This window comes from Chlorocebus sabaeus, chromosome 16 (genome assembly GCF_047675955.1).
Source record: "Chlorocebus sabaeus isolate Y175 chromosome 16, mChlSab1.0.hap1, whole genome shotgun sequence".
NCBI lineage: Eukaryota > Metazoa > Chordata > Mammalia > Primates > Cercopithecidae > Chlorocebus > Chlorocebus sabaeus.
In genome coordinates, this window is record NC_132919.1 from 61,898,508 (window position 1) to 61,919,550 (window position 21,043).

Consider the following 21,043-nt stretch of genomic DNA (forward strand, 5'->3'; position numbering starts at 1 on the left):
CAATATTCATATGTTGAAGCCTAACCCGCAATGTGATGATATTTGAAGGTGAGGCATTCGGGAGGTAATGAGGTCATGAGGGTGGAGCCTTCATGAATAGGATTAGTGCCCCTATAACAAGAGACATGGGAGAGATGATGGGGGTCATGCAAGCATACAGGGAGAAGGTGGGAGTATGCAAACCAGGAAGAGGGCCCTCACCAGACATTGACTCTGCTGGCAACTTGATCTTGGACTTAGCCTCCATTGATTTGTGAGAAACAAATGTTTGCTGTTTCAGCCACCTAATCTATGGTATTGGTTTTGGTTAAGGCAAACGTCTTGCCAAATTATATTCTTCCTCTTTTTTTTTTTTTTTTTGAGACAGAGTCTCACTGTGTTGCCCAGGCTGGAGTGCAGTGGCATGATCTCGGCTCACTGCAACCTCTGCCTGCTGGGTTCAGGCGATTCTCCTGCCTCAGCCTTCCGAGTAGCTGGGACTACAGGTGCCCACCACGATGCCCGGCTAATTTTTTGTGTTTTTAGTAGAGATGGGGTTTCACCATGTTAGTCAGGATGGTCTCAATCTGCTGACCTCATGATCCACCCGCCTCGGCCTCCCAAAGTGCTAGTATTACAGGCGTGAGCCACCATGCCCAGCCGTATTCTTTTTTAATGTGTTTGCAACCTGGTGGGTTAATTTTATTAGAGTTTTTAGAATTGAGTAATAATAGCCAATTGTTTATGAGCACTTGCTGTGTACCAGGTACTATTCTTGTGTTCTCTGTATTTCAATTTGTTTAATCTTTAAAACAACGCTATGAGGTGGCTCTTAGTATCCTCCTGTCCTCATTTTTACAGATGAGGTATCTGAAGCAAAGAGAAGTTAAGTAGTTTTTAGGGTCACAAGTTCGTAAGGGATAGCACCAGGTTCACACCCATGCATTCTGACCCTAATTATTTAACTCTTTTATAGTGCTTATAGCTTAACACACTGTATTACACTGCCTCTATGAGTGTCTCTAGAAAAAGAAGGTAAAGGAGGGAAACTTGGGTGTGGCCAAAAAGTGATACAAATCTTTTTCTACATATAAAATAATATTCAGGCTTCATTGCAAGTATGTACTTGAACTTTACAGTAAGGTCTCCTTCTCTCGGCATCCTTATGAAGAAAGTAAATGTGTGGTTTAATTTAAATATACAATATTCATCTCTTGAACAGCCATCAGTTGTGAGTGGGTCTGTTTGAATGAAGGAGTCCAGTAGAGAAGGTGGAGACTGAGTCTCCAGCAGCAACAGACAGGATAATGTTTGGTCTGCACACAGCATAGGTCTTTAAGTCATGGAGAATTTTTGAATGGAGAATGGTACTTTTATGTATTTTCATCCTCATATAGGAGTAAAGAATTCACAGAAATACTGGTTTAAGATATATAGCTGAAATCCTTTCAGATAGTTTCTCAAAATAATAGCCTTCACAGAGTGCCTGCTGTGTACCAGATACCGAGACCAAGTGCTTTTCTTTTATCTCGTACTGAATGTGCTGCTTGGCTTTAGCTGAGCTTTTAAATTATTTATTTATTTATTTATTTTAGAGGCGTAGTCTCACTATATTGCCCAGACTGGTCTCTGACTCTTGGGCTCAAGTGATTCTCTCACCTCAGCCTCCCAAAGTGCTAGGATTATTGGCATACGCCACCGCACCCAGCCCTTTTTTATTTTTAACATGTGAACTTACACCAGAACTTGATTATTATGCTTGTTAAGATAAACTTTATTTTAAAATTACCTCTGATCACTATAAGTAAAAAAATCATAATTGTGACTAGAATAAAATTTATAATTCTGACTAGATTTCTTTAAAATCTGCATTTATTATATCAAAGTAGATCTGTTATTGATAAACTTGCACTCAGTGTCTAAAAAGCTTATTTGTATACGCTCATCTTGTTTTATTAATTTAAAAAGCACGCATGTTTGTGAGAACTTTTTTACCAAAATCTTCATCTTAGTTGAAAAAAATTTTTAGGTAGTTACTTAAAAGTTGTTTGATATGAGTGGACTAGAAAGATCATTTTAAATTTGTTAACTGAAGCTGGGCGTGGTGGCTCATGCCTGTAATTCTAACAGTCTGGGAGACTGAGGCAGGAGGATTGCTTGACCCTGGGTACCATGGCAAGACGCCATCTCTGCAAAAAAATTTCAGACATTAGCAAGCATGGTGGTGTGCGTCTGTAGTCCCAGCTACTCAGAGGTTGAGGTGGGAGGATCACTTGAGCCCAGAAAATTTAACTAGAGTCTGCAGTGAGCCATGTTTGCTTCACTCTATTCCAGCCTAAGTGACAGAGTGAGATCATCTCAAAAAAATAAAATATAATAAATTTTCTAACTGAGAACCAATTTTGCCTTGTTGAAATGTTTAAATGCTGATACTGTTCTTAGTAAGGATAATTACCTCAGAACCTGTATCTTTTAATACATCATCAAACATACTAATTAGATTAACTACTTGCCAGGTACTGAATATATTAAGTTAAACTTAAGGGCCTAGTTTGTTTTGCAACATGAATGAAATGAATTACCTAAAATTCCTTGATTAAATGACAAGATATTTAGTTAAAAGCAGGGCTAATATGATTGTTGAGGTAAATTACTGTATCTGTTGAAAGAGGAGAATTCTTAATCTTTTGTAGAACACCCTTCTGTAACCTAGTTTTCAATTAACCGTTCTGTGAACCTGTGTCACCAATAACTGCTTTAACTGGACTAAGATTTTATTTTTATTTTATTTTTTTTAGATAAGGTCTCACTCTGTTGCCCAGGCTGGAGTGCAGTGGTGTGAACATGGCTCACTGCAGCCTCACAGGCTCAGGTGATTCTCCCACCTTAGCCTACTGGGTAGCTGGGACTACAGGCACATACCACCATGCCCGGCTATTTTTTTTTTTTTCTTTTTTTGTAGAGATGGGGTTTTGCCATGTTGCCGAGACTGGTCTTGAACTCCTAGGCTCAAACCGTCAGCCGACCTAGACCTCCCAAACTGTTGGGATTATAGGCATGAGCCACTGTGCCAGCCTAGAGTAAGATTCTTTAAAAAGAAGTACTAGCCTGAGAGAGTATGTTTCACTGTATGTGGTAGTTAAGTTTGGGTTCTAGAATTAATCTACTTGAGTTGGAATCTCAGCCCTAGTTCTTTTTTTTTTTTTTTTTTTTTTTTTTTTTTTTTTTTTTTTGGAGACAGAGTCTCACACTGTTGTCTGGGCTGGAGTACAGTGGCACAATCTCAGCTCACTGCAACTTCCGCCTCCCGGGTTCAAGTGATTTTTCTGTCTCAGCCTCCTGAGTAGCTGGGACTACAGGCACCTGCCACCATACACAGCTGATTTTTTGTATTTTTAGAAGAGACAGAGTTTCACTATGTTGGCCAGGCAGGTCTCAAACTCCTGACCTCATGATGAGCCCACCTCAGCCTCCCAAAGTGCTGGGATTATAGGCATGAGCCACCGTGCCTAACCAACTCTAGTTCTTAAAAGCATAATCATTGATAAGTCTCTATGCCTGAATCTTAGTTTCCTCATCTCTAAAATGACGGTAGTACTACTACTTATTTCACAGGGTGGTTGGTGTATACTTGCACATAGTAAATATTTGATAAATGTTATCCAATATGTTTATATTCTTTACTGAAAACATATTTTATTAAATATACTACATGTAAAATGACTTTTACTCTTAAAAGTATATTAAGAAAATATTTTCTAAGCTGGATGTGGTGGCTGATGCCTGTAATCCCAGCACTTTGGGAGGCCGAGGCAGGTGGATCACTTGAGGTCAGGAATTTGAGACCAGCCTGGCCAACATGATGAAACCCTGTCTATACTAAAAATACAACAATTAGCTGGGTGTGGTGGCGCATGCCTGTAATCCCAGCTACTTGAGAGGCTGAGGCACGAGAATCGAGAATCGCTTGAACCTGGAAGGCGGAGATCGCAGTGAGCTGAGATCGCGCCATTGCACTCCAGCCTGGGCAACAGAGCGAGACTGTCAAAAGAAAAAGAAAATATTTTCTTATCCATCAATAAATACATTTACATGATCTTTAATGACTGTGTAATGTTTCAACATGCTGTTTGGTATCATTTACTTAACTGATCCTTTTTATGCATATAGAATTATATGTGATATATTTGCTCATTTTAACATTTTGTAATAACACCTAGAATGTGAATCTTTGTGTGATACTCTTGTTTCAAGCAACAATAACTAAAACACATACAAAAATTGTGTAGAAGTTTTCTGTAGAACTTAAATTTCATTTTCATCTCATGTTTAGGGGTTGAGATGGAGGCTGTTTCTCGGAGCAGAAAGATGTCATGTGCCACTGGTCAGGAATGGTGTCCATCAGTTGATACTTCTGAAGCACTGGGCCATCTGCTGGGATTTGTATAGGAATGTTATTCTGAACTTCAGTTTTATTTTACAATGATAACATAAGTTTAAAGAACATGCAGAGAAATCTGTGTTCAAAAGCATTTACACTACTTTTGAGTTGCAGAAACAGTATTACAAAATCTTTTTGTGGGGTGAAGGAAGATGGGATGTCTGAGTATTTTTTTTTTTCTTTCTTTCAAGCAGTCTCATTCCAATCAGCAGTGTAATTGGAATGCAACTCCAATCTGGAGGAGGAAGGGGAATTTTTGGCAAGGATATACTAAGTAGTTGGGAGCTTTATTCACATTAAGCATAGATAGCATCATTCATTATGAATACAACTTAGTAAGAACAAGCATAACATTCTCTTTCTACAACTGCGATTTACTCTGATACTATTACCTGGTTTGTTGCATATAGATAACTCCTCTCCTATCAGAAAAATAGATTATTGACCTAAATGAAAATTGCCATCTGTACTTCTGCAAATGGTTTTCTCTAATCGCTGCCTCAAATGAAATACAAGATTTCCATGAAGCTTAAACCATATCTTGAGAAAACAACAATGAAAGGCATTTATGACATGGTATTTGAATTTTACCTGACCTGTGAACTCTGAGAGCAAAGGATCTTGTCTTATTTATCTTTGTATCTGCAGAAACTGTCATAGCACGTGGCACAAAGTGAGTGTTCAGGAAATGTTGAATGAGAGAGTGAATGATATAGAAGTATTCCCTTCTCCCTAAGTATCTCAAGATGATCACACCTGCATCCATGTGAAATACAGAAGCTTTATCCAGTATGACTGACGTCAGCTTATTTTGATCATCTTTACTAATCATTTCAAACCATCTGTCTGAAAAAGGAGTGAATACAATAGCTAGAACAAGCTAGGTTCTGGGAGTATAGACTTAAGAATGAGAAATGCTTTGAAGGAATTTGAGAAGGGTAGTAACATGATAAAGTTTTATAAGCAGACTTAATCTAGTACAAATATATGGGCTGTTTGAGACATTGTCCCTAGTGGATTCTGTAGCATGGTACTGTGGTGGTATAATGCTACATTTGTAGTTAGCATTAATAAAAATTGACTTGTGCCTGCTAAATATCTGTAGTCTAGTATAATGTTTTAACACAAAAATTAGTGAAAAGTAATTGAATTAATTCAAATACTTCAGATTTTTGTGCCTTTCTCTATATAATTTCAATTCCATATATATAAGCTTACTAAACATTAAAGATATTGAAATATTGATAGCTGTCTAGGACAGGGGCCCTCAACCCTGGGCCATGGCCCACACGGCAGGAGGTGAGCCAGTGAAGCATCATCTGTATTTACAACCACTTCCCATCGTGTATTACCACCTGAGCTCTGCCTCCTCTCAGATCAGCAGTGGCAATAGATTCTCATAGGAGTGTTAACCCTGCTGTGAACTGCGCATGCGAGGGATCTAGGTTGCCCCTCCTTATGAGAATCTAATGCCTGATGATCTGTCACTGTCTTTCTTCACTCCCAGATGGGACTGTTTAGTTGCAGGAAAACAAACTCAGGGCTCCCACTGATGTTACGTTATGGTGAGTTGTATAATTATTCTATATATATTACAATGTAATAATAATAGAAATAAGTGCACAATAAGTGTAATGAGATTGAATCATTCCCAAAACTCCTTTGCCACCCCCCAACCCCCACACTGGCCCATGGAAAACTTGTCTTCCGGGAAACCAGTCCCTGGTGCCAAAAAGGTTGGGGACTGCTGGTCTAGGAGAAAGTCTGTACCCCATAGCCTTTGTTTTGTCCTCACCCACCTAATAAGATTTCTCTCCTGTTATTCCCTTCCTGTCCAGCATTTTTCAACATTATTTTTACCTATTTTCTTAAGAAACATTTAGAAAACAAAAATGAAACTTCTCCCACACTGCCACCCTTCCCTAGTCCCATGAGTCCTAATCTTAGCTCTACTTTCCATAGTTTCTATTACAAAAGATGAGAGATTTTCTTCTAACACAAAATTATAATATTGTATATACATTTTCCAGGAGATTCTGATACCTCCTTAGTTGAGAATTTGCTATGGTGACATAATCAGGAGTTTGTCATACTGAAATTCATGGATTCTTTGAGCATTTACCAATCTTCTGTGATTAGAACAGAGAATGAAAAGAGCAATGGGCTGTGGTTCTAGTCCCCAAGGTACATTCCTAAGAAACAAGAACAGTGCAGTAAAGGCTCCAGGATGTGAAAATAATTTATTTTTACAGATAAATAACATTACCAGTTCTTAGGTCGTGTTTTGACAATCTTCCTTTTGAAAGTTACAGATGAGAGTTTTTGCTTCCAGGGCAGAAAGTCGTTTAGACAAGAACTTGCTGAAACTGCTTAGATCCAGCATGAAGCATAGCGGTCTGACCAATCCTGATATTATTTCTTTGTTTTAAGTTAGTCTTGTTTCTTCTAGAATGCTAATGTTATTTTCCTTAATCTCTTGATTACTAAAATGCAATTTCTCTTCATAAACTTTGGACCTGATTTTAAAGTTCTTTGTTCTTTTGATTTTTCAATTGTTCTTTGAAACTGAATGTTATACATTTTGTGATTTTTTTTTTTTTTAAGAATTGGTTAAACACGACCAGATAAGTATGTTTTAAGTAAAGAGAAATGATAAAAATAAGATTTTTTTGATGGGTGGAGGGGGACAATGTCTCACTCTGTTGCCCAGGCTGGAGTGCAGTGGTGTGATCTCAGCTCACTGCAACCTCTGCCTCCCAGGCTCAAGTGATTCTCATGCCTCAGCCTCCTGAGTAGCTGAGAGACCACATGTGTGTGCCACCACACCTGGCTTTTTTTTTTTTTTTTTTTTTTTGGTATTTTTAGTAGAGATGGGGTTTTGCTGTGTTGCCCAAGTCTCAAATTCCTGCCTCAAGTGATCTGCCCACCTTGGCCTCCCAAAGTGCTGGAATTACAGCATAAGCCGCAGTACCTGGCCTAAAATAAGATTTCTTAAATCAAAATTATGATTATGTGAGGATTGGCCATTGTTACATAGTGTAAAAAGCCCTCTTTTCAATGAAGTTATTTATTTTAGAGTCTATTTCATTCATTCAACAGATATTTATTGAGTACCTATCAAGTGCCAGGCATAGTATGTGTTTGGCGCAGGGGATATGAAGAGATGAGGCAGGCATGATTCGTGCTGTGTGGAGTTTATCACCTCTACAATTATAAGCAACATTCCAAACTTAAACGAGAACAATAAAATGTGATAAGTGTTTATGATAAGTATGAGCTTCTGTGAAAATACAAGTGGGGAAGACTTGAGAGAAACATGTTCTAAAAGACATCCTTCCCTTTTGAGACCAGAAGATGAGTAGGTGAGGAAGCCTAGGAAGAATGTTTCAGGCAGAGAGAATGGCACGTGAAGGCTGTGGGCAAGAGATATACATTTGAGAAAGTAAAGGTTAGTATGGCCGGAATTAGACTTGAGGGCCTGGAAGGGAGCTGTGGTGATGAAAATGAGGTCAGAGAGGTGAGCAGGAGCCAGGGCTTGAAGGGCATTGAAGGCAATGTAAGTTTGGGCCAGAAGACCTTTGAAATGTTTTAAGGATCTTAGAAGGGGAAGTGGATGGAAAGACTTAATTAGTTTTTTAGATCACTTCAGGTCCAGCGTGGAGAACTGGAGGGAAGTGAGGTTTTGAGGCAGGGGAATGTTGTAATTACCTAGATAGTGGATGGTGGACTAAGGTGTTGGCATCGGTAATAGACAGAAGTGGACATATGAAGGATATTTCCGGGGTAGAATTGCTGAGAATTGTAATTGTCAGGTTTTCGGGACGGAAAACAGTGAAGGTTGCTATGGAGATTTCTGACTTGGGTAGTGGAGTGGAAAGGAAGGCTATTTATTGGAAAGAAAGTCAACTGGAGGGAGGAGCAGATTTGCGGGGAAGACATGATTTTTTGGTGGGAACGCATGTTTGGTTTGTGGACCTGGAGTTCAGGAGAGACCTAAGGATCGGGTTTTATGAATTTAGGTATCATGATAACCATAGAGTAAATGGTAAAGACCAGAGAGAATATATGGAAAAGTGGCTCTTCGAATTTTATTTTTTGAGAGAGAGGAAGAGTTCTGTCAATCTGTTAAGCTGTGAACTCTCTCCCAGGAAAAATGTGGATTCTCTCCCCAGAAAATAAACATATATGTAATAGTTTACATATAATTGCAAGGTTTACAAAAATGGACACTATGATCCTCAGGTTACAGAGTAAAATAAGAGAACCTAGGGCAAAACCCTGAAGAACTTCAAGTTTTTAGCATAGCAAGATCTGGCAAAGAGAACTTAGAATGAGTTTTATGCCGTGTAGAACCAGGTGAATGTGGTGTTAAACAGAACTGGAAGAGAGATTCTGGAAGAGGGAATAATCAATAGTGGCAAATGCCCATGAGGGGGTCAAGTGCCATAAAGAAGGAAAAATATCCATTGTATGGACTTGTTAATTAGGTCTCCAGGGCTTTATAGCAGCGGTTCAGAGGCAGTGGTGAGGGAGGAAGCCAGATTGCAGTGGATCAAGGCATTAGTGGGAGGTAAAGAAGTAGAGTCAAAAAGTATAGGCAGTTCTTTTTAAAAAATTTTTTAAATTGTACTTTAAGTTCTGGGGTATATGTGCAGAACGTGCAGTTTTGTTACATAGGTATACACGTACCATGGTGATTTGCTGCACCCATCAACCTGTCATCTACATTAGGTATTTCTCCTAATGCTATCCCTCCCCTAACCCCCCACCCACCAACAGGCCCCAGTGTGTGATGTTCCCCTCCCTGTGTCCATGTGTTCTCATTGTTCAACTCCCACTTATGAGTGAGAACATGCAGTGTTTGGTTTTCTGTTCTTGTGTTAGTTTGCTGAGAATGATGGTTTCCAGCCTCATCCATGTCCCTGCAAAGGACATGAACTCATCCTTTTTTATGGCTGCATAGTATTCCATGGTGTATATGTGCCATATTTTCTTTATCCAGTCTATCATTGATAGACATTTGGGTTGGTTCCAAGTCTTTGCTATTGTGAATAGTGCCATAGTAAACATACATGTGCGTATGTCTTTATAGTAGAATGATTTATAATCCTTTGGGTATATACCCAGTAATGGAATTACTGGGTCAAATGGTATTTCTGGTTCTAGATCCTTGAGGAATCACCACACTGTCTTCCACAATGGTTGAACTAATTTACACCCTCACCAACAGTGTAAAAGTGTTCCTGTTTCTCCACATCCTCTCCAGCATCTGTTTCCTGTTTTTAATGATCGCCATTCTCACTGGCGTGAGATGGTATCTCATTGTGGTTTTGATTTACATTTCTCTAATGACCAGTGATGATGAGCTTTTTTTCATGTTTGTTGGCTGCATGAATGTCTTCTTTTGAGATGTGTCTGTTCATATCCTTTGCCCACTTTTTGATGGGGTTGTTTGGTTTTTTTTGTTTGTTTTTTTGTAAATTTAAGTTCTTTGTAGATTTTGGATATTAGCCCTTCGTCAGATGGATAGATTGCGATTTTTTTCTCCCATTCTGTAGGTTGCCTGTTCACTCTGATGAGTTTCTTTTGCTGTGCAGAAGCTCTTTAGTTTAGTTAGATCCCATTTGTCTATTTTGGCTTTTGTTGCCATTGCTTTTGTTTTAGTCATGAAGTCTTTGCCCATGCCTATATCCTGAATGGTATTGCCTAGGTTTTCTTCTAGGGTTTTTATGGTTTTAGGTCTTAACATTTAAGTCTTTAATCCATCTTGAGTTAATTTTTGTGTAAGGTGTAAGGAAGGAGTCCAGTTTCAGTTTTGTGCATATGGCTAGCCAGTTTTACCAACACCATTTATTACATAGGGAATCTTTTCCCCCATTGCTTGTTTTTGTCAGGTTTATCAAAGATCAGATGGTTGTAGATGTGTGGTGTTATTTCTTGAGGCCTCTGTTCTGTTCCATTGGTCTATATATTTGTTTTCCATTGGTGTGTATATATATATATATACACAGTACCATGCTGTTTTTGTTACTGTAGCCTTGTAGTATAGTTTGAAGTCAGGTGTTGTGATGCCTCCAGCTTTGTTCTTTTTGCTTAGGATTGTACTGGCTATGAGGGCTCTTTTTTGGTTCCATATGAAATTTAAAGTAGTTTTTTCCCAATTCTGTGAAGAGAGTCAGTGGTAGCTTGATGGGGATAGCACTGAATCTATAAATTACTTTGGGCAATATGGCCATTTTCACGATATTCATTCTTCCTATCCATGAGCATGGAATGTTTTTCCATTTATTTGTGTCCTCTTTTATTTCCTTGAGCAGTGGTTTGTAGTTCTCCTTGAAGAGGTCCTTCACATCTCTTGTAAGTTGTATTCCTAGGTATTTTATTGTCTCTGTAGCAATTGGCTCTGTTTGTCTGGTATTGGTGTATAGGAAAGCTTGTGATTTTTGCACATTTATTTTCTTTGAAGAAGTTTCATTATGAGGGGGAAGAGGTAGATGATGGCTGAAGGGAGGCTTGGGTAAGACTTGAGTATGTTTAAATGCTGACAAAGTAGTTAGAAAAGGGGGCAAGATGGAGGATATGTATAACAGCTGTGAAGATCCCCAAGAAAATGGTGTTTTGGATATGAGATAGAGGATAGTCTTAGGAGAGTAGACATTGTCAGTGGAAGGAAGGAAAAAAAGAATGAATATGTAAGTTTGGTGGCAGTGTGTTGGAGGAGATCTCATGTTTTCTCTTTCTCTGAAGTCGGATGTGAAATCATTTCACTTCATGAATCATAGGATAGTGGTTTGTTTAAAAACATCATCATTACCTCATTAAAACGGAAGATTGTAATTTAGATTTTTTTTGTGTTACATGTGTATTGATCCTAAATATTCTATTCAATTTATATTATGACAAAAGTTTGGGAGGAGTTCTTCTAAATCCAGTTTGTGATTTGTTATTCTTAGTTATGGCCCTAGTTTTCATGATCAATTGAGTTTTTATGTTTTTAAAAAGAAAACTCTAAGACAAGGCCTAAGGGACTCTGCCTAGTATATCAGTATCTTGTGCTTACTTAATAATTTTATTTATTTACTGATGACATCTGTCTTCAAAAGGTTTTTTTATGTGAACCCTTACAGTGATTAGTTATATTTATTTAGACTCATTCCCAAGTTTATGTCAAATGAGCTTTTATACACTAAACTTCCAGTAACTGTAATTCATTTAAACTGTTAGTAGAAGTGGATAGAAATACCAAACATTACATTCATAGGTATTTTATAAACTAAAATTTACATATATGAAAATTGGTGTTTTTCTTTCTCTTGTATCAAGTTTGAGTTAAAGAAGTTTTAAGTTTATGACTCTATAAGCTTGCTTGCTTGCTTATTTATTTATTTATTTAAGACAGAGTCTTATTCTGTCGCCCAGGCTGGAGTACAGTGGTGCAATCTTGGCTCACTGCAACCTCCACCTCCCAGGTTCAAGTGATTCTCACACCTCAGCCTCCTGAGTAGCTGGGATTACAAGCGTGCGCCACCACACCCAGCTAATTTTTGTATTTTTAGTGGAGACACAGTTTCCATGTTAGCTAGGCTGGTCTCAAACTCCTGACCTCAAGCGATCCGCCCACCTTGGCCTCCCAAAGTGCTGGGATTATAGACATGAGCCACCGTGCCCAGCCTGTAAGCAGTAATTTTAAAATTGTTATGTAACTCATATACTATAAAATCTATCCTTTTTTTTTCTTTTTGTTTTTTTGAGAAAGAGTCTTGCTCTGTAGCCCAGGCTGGCGTGCAGTGTAGCCTTGGCTCACTGCAGCCTCCGCCTCCCGGGTTCAAGTGACTCTTCTGCCTCAGTCTCCTGAGTAGCTGGGACTACAGGCGCACACCACCACGCCCAGCTAATTTTTGTATTTTTAATAGAAACAGGGTGTCACCATATTGGCCAGGCTTGTCTCGAACTCCTGACCTCGTGATCCGCCGACCTCAGCCTACCAAAGTACTGGGATTACAGGTGTGAGTCACTGCACCCAGCCAAAATTTATCCTTTTTAAAGTGGGCAATTCAGTATTTTTTAGTATGTTCACAGGGTTGTGCATCCATCCATGTAAGTAATTTAATGTATAGTAACTTGGAAAATGTGGATTTGGGATATCTAGATTTAATATATTAACTTTAAATTCTTCAAAGATATAGTAGACATATCTTGTCATTTAACTGACTATTTAGGATAAGGTAATTTGATTTCTCCTATGAAGTTTCTGTGGCATTTAGGTGGAGAACAGAATGTTATTTTAAAAAAAAATCATCTATATCAGCAAAGCTGTATCTTTATTTATGTTCCTCTTCAGTATACAATTATTTCATCCTTAAAATAGATATAACAACCTGACTTTACATATCTCCTTTGAACTATTTTTCCCATTGCCACTGAGTTTCTCAGAGAATAGATCTTGATGGAAGATAGGAATTGAATTTCTATCTTATTATTAGAATATCAGATTTGTAAACTTTCTTGCCCTCAGTTATTACTGGCGATCATTGCTAAAGTTGCAACCACTGGTTCAACTGTCTTTTGTTTGCTAGTTTGAAAGTTTGTGATCATGTTTCATACCTTGCTATAGTTAGGGTTTAACTATTCACTGCTGTTTTCAGTGTTTTAAAATGTAACAGTACACTCTTAACATTTTAATTTTTCCCATGTATTTTTTGTTTTTTTTTTTTACAGTACTCTGTGCAAAAAACCTGGTGAAAAAGGATTTTTTCCGTAAGTAAATTAACTTTAAATCTTGTGTATTGTATGTAGATCTTTGGGAACAGGATTTTCAGAATTCTCTGGTTTAGGGGTTTCTCTATTCAGAAATATCGTCAGTGTTATTTTATTATGAATGCTTTGGTTCAGAGCCATTTGACATCATATTTTTTTTTAGAAGGTTTTGTGCTTTTTAGCCTTAGCCTTTTCCTTTTAACCTCTCCCATGTGTTTATGAGAATGCGTGTATATGCAGGTATGTAGATGCAGATGTGTGTAATGTATATTGAAGGTGTGCATACTACTAGAATCCTAGGAAAGGTTTAAGAGATTATTTTGTGAACACTTTTTTCCTTTTGAAAATTTCATAGGAAGCTGTATTCATTCAGGATTCACTGGAAGGTGGAAAAGTCGTTGAGCCTGCTTGGAATTTCCAGAGTGTAGGAAAGAAATCTCTGCCACACTTGATCCTAGATGCTCTTACGTCTCAGATTCCAAAGCAGATGTTTGGTTCCCATATGTACATTATATTTACCAGTCTGTTGTGATTTTTTTTTTTTTCTGGCTTTATTTAGTACTAAGTTTTGTGAGAGGGGATTGGGAAGTACCCAGCATGTATATTAACAATCTTTATTCTGTTGTAGCTCTAAATTATTGGTTAAAAATGATACAATTTTTAGTAAAAAAAAAATAATAATAACAAAAAAACACAACTTCAGCCAACAACACTTTGTATGTAAAATATTTGAAATTAGAGTAGAGATGATTCATTAAATTTTTAAATTCAAGTCACAGGCTATGTGTACTGTTTGATTTCATGTGATAGTAGATGATTTTTAGGGGTTTGATTAAAAGAAATGAGCTATATATATATATATATATATATTTTTTTTTAGAGACAGAATCTTGCCCTGTCAGCCAGGGTATAGTACAGTGGCATAGTCATTGCTCACTGCAGCCTCAAACTCCTAGGCTCAAGGGATCCTCCTACGTCACCCTCCTGAGTAGGTGGACTGCAGGCACACTTCACCACGCCCAGCTAATTTATTTATTTATTTACTATTCTTTGTAGAGACGGGGTCTTGCTGTGTTGCACAGGCTGGTCTCAAACTCCTGGCCTCAAGTGATCCTCCTACCTCAGCCTCACAAAGTGCTGGGATTACAGGTGTAAGCCACTGTGCCCGGCCAGTATAATTTAAAATTACACTTAATTCATTCCCCTTGAAATTTTATTATTTTGAGTTTTTCTAGAGCAGAACTTAAAGTTTATAAAATAACATCTTATAAAACTATATATTTATGAATATTTATGGTTATCTTTCTGCTTACATAAGAAAGCAAATAGGATAATTTGGAACATAGGACGAAAATTATAAGCAGTTTAAATTTATGTACCATGTGCCTTCTCCCCAGAAGCTTGTCACGGTAGAAAGTCCCAGTGGCCACAGAACTCCCCATCTCTCCCTGTTGCCGCCAATCACTGTTGTCTCTGAGGCTGCTGCTCACTTCCTACCTCATCCCTGTTGCTACTAACTGAGGTGTACTTTTTTTTTTTTAAACCTTCTATAAGGTTAATCTAAGGTAGGATTTGTCCTAGTGGGCCTGAAAAGTGGCACGTAGGGTTAGACAGGAGAAAAGGGAGGGAAGTAAGAGGAGCACTTTTTTTTTTTTTTTTTTTTAAAGACGGAGTCTCACTCTGTCACCCAGGCTGGAGTGCAGTGGCATGATCTCGGCTCACTGCAAACTCCGCCTCTCAGGTTCAAGCGATTCTCTTGCCTCAGCCTCCTGAGTAGCTGGGATTACAGGTGCATGCCAACACACCTGGCTAATTTTTGTATTTTTAGTAGAGACGGGATTTCACCATGTTGGTCAGGCTGGTCTCGAACTCCTGACCTTGTGATCCTCCTGCCTTGGCCTCCCAAAGTGCTGGGATTATAGGCGTGAGCCACCGCACCCGGCTGAGAGGAGCACTCTTACAGCTGCTTCTGTAGCCTCTAAGACATCTGCTCCGGTTTTGAAGATAAAATCTTCAGTTTTGTCTCCCAGCTTTCCTTTTCAAATTTCCTTCCTCTAGAGTCCCAGGACACAGCTTCTCTAATAAAATATCCAGATATCCTTACCTAATTTTTCCTAGGAAACCTAGAGGAATCATATTTTAATATTTTATAAACCTTAGAGAGCTGATTGTTACCCTTTATGTGATCTTTGTCCTTAAATTGTAAGTGAAAGAAGGAAATCTTTTCCCTTTTTCATTGGTGTAGGCAGTAAAAATTGATAAAAATTCTGAGTGTGAACTTGCCTTAGGGATAAGATTAGGGGAAACAGTGTCATTATCTTTAAAACTTAGAATGGGAGACTCTTGATGGCCTGGAAAGGGAAACAGGAACGGTAATCCTTAGGGCTTCAGAGGGGAGTTAGCCAGGGATGGAAGTTACCTCCCAGGTTCACACTGGCCAAGGTCCCACGTCCATTCTGTGGTAGATTTACATGTATACTTACAGAGATTTGTGACCTGTTAAGGGTGGCCCACGTTAATTTCAGAGACAGTAATTCCTAAATTCTTCAATTAAATATAAATGAATGTGTGTTTGTTGATCAGTGCAGTTATTAATAGTAAAATATAGTTAAATTTTTGCTTGTGATTCAATTAAAATTGTATTGAATGAGAAAAGCAAATTTTAATACCAAGTATGACTATAGGGTGATGAAATAGATATATGCTTTTCATTGCAGGAAAAAATACACTGCCATGTGTTGTCTTTTGTAATTTGTATGTGAGATAATACTGTTTATTGGGTGCTATCCTTGTTGAGAAAAGTTTTATTAACTCATGTTTTTGAACTGTTTTCAAGCTTATTGACTTTTAAAAATAAGTCACTTCCCCTTTCCCCCAGAATTTTAGCAGGAAAAATTTCAAACATAAAGCAACAGATAAAAGAATTTTATAGTAAAGATCCACCATCTAGATTCTACCATTAACTTTATCACGTATTTACCCATTTATTCATTATCTGTTTTTTGTTTTTTTGGTTTTTTTGTTTTTCTGATGGAGTCTTGCTCTGTCCCCAGACTGGAGTGCAGTGACGATCTTGGTTCACTGCAGCCTCTGCCTCCTGGGTTCAAGCAAGTCTCCTGCCTCAGCCTCCTGAGTAACTGGGATTATAGGCATGTGCCACCACACCCAGGTAATTTTTGTATTTTTAATAGAGACGGGGTTTCACCATGTTGGCCAGGCTGGTCTCAAACTCCTGACCTCGTGATCCGCCTGCCTCGGCCTCCGAAAGTGTTGGGATTACAGGCGTGAGCCACTGTGCCCTGCCTTCGTTATCTGTTTTACGTGTGCTTTTTATATGAAAAGGAGTGTTTTCATTACTGTCAGATTTGTTCTTCTGCAACATTTTAAAAAAGATTTCTGTGTAAGGTAATGTATTAAGGTATTTTATAGGGGGCCAAATTGAAGTCATTTAGAACCAAGATGGGTTGGCTAAATGTTTTTTTTTTTTTTTTTCTTGGCCCAATTGAAAATAAAGCTGTTTTCTTTGGAAGGTAACACACTTTTGACTTAAAAATGTTATTTTATTATTATTTGCAGCTTTTCAAGTGCATTTGTGTAGTAAGGAGGTTTTTGAGCTTTAGCTGTTTTATATGCCTCAGAAATAATGGAGAATTGAGAAGAAAAATTTTTTTTCCCTTGAGACAGAGTCTGTCTCTGACACCCAGGCTGGAGTGTAGTGGCGCGATCTCGGCTCACTGCAACCTCCGCCTCCCATGTTCAAGCGATTCTCCTGCCTCAGCCTCCCAAGTAGCTGGGAATACAGGCATGTGCTACCACACCCGGCTAATTTTTTGTATTTTAAGTAGAGATGAGGTTTCAGCGTGTTAGCCAGGATGGTCTCGATCTCCTGACCTCATGATCTGCCCACTTCAGCCTCCCAAAGTGCTGGCATTACAGGCGTAAGCCGCTGTGCCTGGCTGAGAAATTTTTTAAAATGCGGAAAGTTCTCTAGCCACTTTGTATTTACCACTAGATGTCTCACTAACTTCAGAAAACCTGATAGCTTTTGACCGTATTAGAGTAACTTGGCTCTCAAGTTAAATTTTTGTAGAATAATATAATCAGGTTAAGTTGAAACCTATGTATTTTTTAATTAAGGTATTGAACTTATATTTTTGTTTATTGTGTTATTTAACAGAAAGGGAACATAAAAAGCTGCGACTTTCCTACTGAATTAAGGATCTGGAAGCCACATTTTGTATGGAAAAAGTTGTTTTTCTTTTATTATTTTTTTAATTTGAATAGGTTTTGGGGGAACAGATGGTGTTTGATTACATGAATAAGGACTTTAGTGGTGATTTCTGAAATTTTGGTGGACCCATCACCCAAGCAGTGTACACTGTACCCAGTGTGTAGTCTTTTATCCCTCACTACCCCCCACCCTTTCCCCCAGTCCCCATAGTCCAGTGTATCATTCTTATGCCTTTGCATCCTCATAGCTTAGCTCCCACATGTGACTGAGAACATACGGTGTTAGGTTTTCCATTCTTGAGTTACTTCACTTAAAATAATAGTCTCCAGTTTTATCCAGGTTGCTGTGAATGTAATTATTTCTTTTTAATGACTAAGTAGTATTCCATGGTGTATATATGTATATGTGTGTTTGTGTGCGTATATGTATATATACATACACACACCACATTTTCTTTATCCACTCATTAGTTGATAGGTATTTGAGCTGCTTCAATATTTTTGCAATTGTGAATTGTGCTGCTACAAACGTGTGTGCAAGTATCTTTTTCGTATAATGACTTCTTTTCTTCTGGGTTAATACCTAGTAGTGGGATTGCTGGATCAAACGGTAGATCTACTTTTAGTTCTTTAAGGAATCTCCATACTGTTTTCCGTAGTGGTTGTACTAGTTTACATTGCCACCAGTAGTGTAAAAGTGTTCCCATTTCACTGCATCCATGCCAACATCTGTTATTTTAAAATTTTTTGATTATGGCCATTCTTGCAAGAGTGAGGTGGCATCGCATTGTAGTTTTGATTTGCATTTCCCTGATATTTAGTGATGTTGAGCATTTTTCGATCTGCTTGTTGGCCTATCTTGTTGGTATATCTTTTTTTGAGAATTGTCTATTCATATCCTTAACCCACTTTTTGATGGGATTGTTTTTTTCTTGCTGCTTTGTTTGAGTACTTTGTAGATTCTGGATATTAGTCCTTTGTCAGATGTTGTTTTTCTTAATCCTTAAATTTTTTTTTCCCCCTGAGATAGGGTCTTGCTCTGTCAACCAGGTTGGAGTGCAGTGGCATGATCATGGCTCACTGCAGCCTCAGCCTCCCAGGCTCAAGTGATCCTCCCACCTTAGTCTCCTGAGTAGCTGAGACTACAGATGTATGCCACCATGCTTGGCTAACTTTTAAATTATTTTGTGGGGAGTGTCGGGGGCGGTCTTACTATGTTGCCCAGGCTGGTCTTAGAAACTCCTGGGCTCAAGTGATCCTTTTGCCTCAGCCTCCCAAAGTGCTGGAATTACAGGCGTGAGCCACTGTACCTGGCCAATCCTTAATTCTTTTTAATTTTATTTTTTTAAAAAAGCAAGAAACCAGCAGAGAGACTTAATTCTTCAACTAGTTTAATAACACTCAAAGGGAAAGTTTAGAAATGTGATTTTTTTTGTTTTTGCTTATAAACATACATTTATATGTTTATTTATTTAAATAGTAGAGTGAAAATAACAAGATAGAGTGAATTCTTCCCAGGAGGAAATACTTCATGTATTGAGGGTGGAGGTAAAAACTTTCTTCCATTGAACACATTTATAAATGGTTAGGTGTTATTGAAATATTGTGCGTAGTACTCAGCTTCAAGAATGATATAGTCAAATAGATTTAATACCCTAACTTACCCAGTTTCTTTGAAACTTAACCCTTAGGTTTTGGTCCTCCTTTAATATTTGAAGGCGATAGATCACAGAGTCATAGAATTGGGAAACTGGTGATTTGTCTGTCCTTGAAACTTGGCAGATTAGTATCTTAAAAAAATTAGCATTGATACCAACATGCAAAATTTCTCCAGTCACCAACAGTTAACGCTGTTTTGTTCTAGTATTTTCAGCTGTCCACAGGAAATCTACTCTATCCCAATATGTCTAACACGTGAAGTGTCATTTTTGTCTCTCTAGCATTTTTAGTTCCACCTTTTAAATTTTTGTCAAAAGAATCATTTCCGTTATTGCTTTGGGCCGAAAACTGTATTGTCATCTTTGATACAAGTTTCTTATTAATTTGTATTAGATCTTTCAAAATAGCTATCTTAATTGTCATTTCCTTTCCCTTTCCATATGACTTCCCTCATTCAGGGTCTTTTCATCCTACTGTTGGATAATTACAACTGCTTCATGTATGGTCTGCCTCTAGTCTTTCCTTCTTCTAGTGGACCCTGAATACCACTGAAAGAAAAATACGACTGTAGTTCCAGCCATGCTCAAGAATCTGAAATGACTCCCTGTTATCTACCTCAGTCAATCCAAGCCCTGTTGTCTGACTTTTAAGCCTCTCTTAACTTGATCAGTCATATTTCCAACAGTACTTACTTTTACACCTTAGCACAAGCTCTTTGGTTAGATTCTTCAAAGTCTTTTAAATATTGTATTGTCATACCTTCCTTGGCACTCTTCTTATTGCTAGGAAAGTCCTCCTTCTCCTGTATGTCCTTTAAAGCAGCAGCCCCCAACCTTTGGCACAGAGACGTGTTTCGTTCTAGACAATTTTTCCAAGGACATGGGGAGCAGGGGATGTGTTGGGTAGAAACTATTCCATCTCAGATCATTAAGCATTAGATTCTCATAAGGAGCACACAATCTAGATCCCTTGCACGCACAGTTCACAATAGGGTTTGAGCTCCTGTGAGCATCTAATGCTGCCGCTGATCTGACAGAAGGTGGAGCTCAGGCCATGATGCTTACTCTCCTGCTGCTCACCTCCGGCTGTAACAGGCCATGAACCTGTACTGGCCCATGGCCCAGAGATTGGAGACCCCTGCCTTAAAATCCAGATGAGTTCCCCCCTCCTCAAAGCCCTTTCTTTACTGTTCAGATTCAAACTGTTCTCCTGTTTTTCTGAGCTCTTACTTGTACTCACTGTTGGACCACGTGGTAAATAAGAGGTAAAATACAGCATAGTGGTTCAGAGCATGAAGTCGAGAACCAGACATGGGTTTAGAATCTACACTTTTAGATTCTGGCTCTGCCATTTACTACTCTGTGACCTTGGCCTAGTTAATTGACCGCCTTGTGCCTTAGTTTCCTCATCAGTAAAATAGGGATAATAACCGCATCTACCTCATAGGGTTACTGTAAGGATTAAGGATGAATGTATTTAGAGTAGTACCTAACATAATGATATAAGTGTTTGCATTATAATCAGTATCACTAAGCACTTGTTTATTCTCAGGTATTTTTGTTTTTTTGTTTTTCATGTATAGTATTTTTCCAATTAGATAGTAAGCTCTTTTAAGGCAGAGTGTTACATCTTTTGTTTCAGTCTCATTTTTCCTGGTAGTTATTCGGCAAAACCCATTTGCTAATTTGATTTCTCTGTAGCCTGCGTTCCTGTATAAAAACCTTTAATAAGCTCTTTCTTTAAATGAGCTACTGAGGGAGACATTTGGAAAGAAAAATCCATGAATAGTTACAAGAATTCACCTTCCTGGGGTCAGAGGGCTGGTAACAACCTACAAAAACTTCCACATTATGAAGTAATCTCTAGATTTTAGTTTAAACTGGGAATATTTTGAGACAGAAACGAGGAAAATATAGTTTTGGGTTTTATGTAGAAGTAACTTTAGTCTTTTTTTTAAAAAATGGACTCTTCATTTAT

The 21,043-nt window shown here is 38.2% G+C and overlaps 1 protein-coding gene across 3 annotated transcripts in view; it reads left to right on the top strand.

The window, feature by feature from the left end:
* The window catches only part of SMURF2 (SMAD specific E3 ubiquitin protein ligase 2), a 118,731-nt gene that overhangs the window by 41,713 nt on the left and 55,975 nt on the right, over positions 1-21,043 (top strand). For 2 of the 3 annotated variants that reach the window (XM_037993699.2, XM_037993701.2), the window contains exon 2: positions 13,139-13,177. The exons of the other annotated variant lie outside the window; for it this stretch is intronic. In XM_037993699.2, the coding sequence (XP_037849627.2) occupies positions 13,139-13,177 (39 nt within the window). The remainder of the gene's footprint in view (positions 1-13,138; positions 13,178-21,043) is intronic. 3 annotated transcript variants of the gene reach the window in all.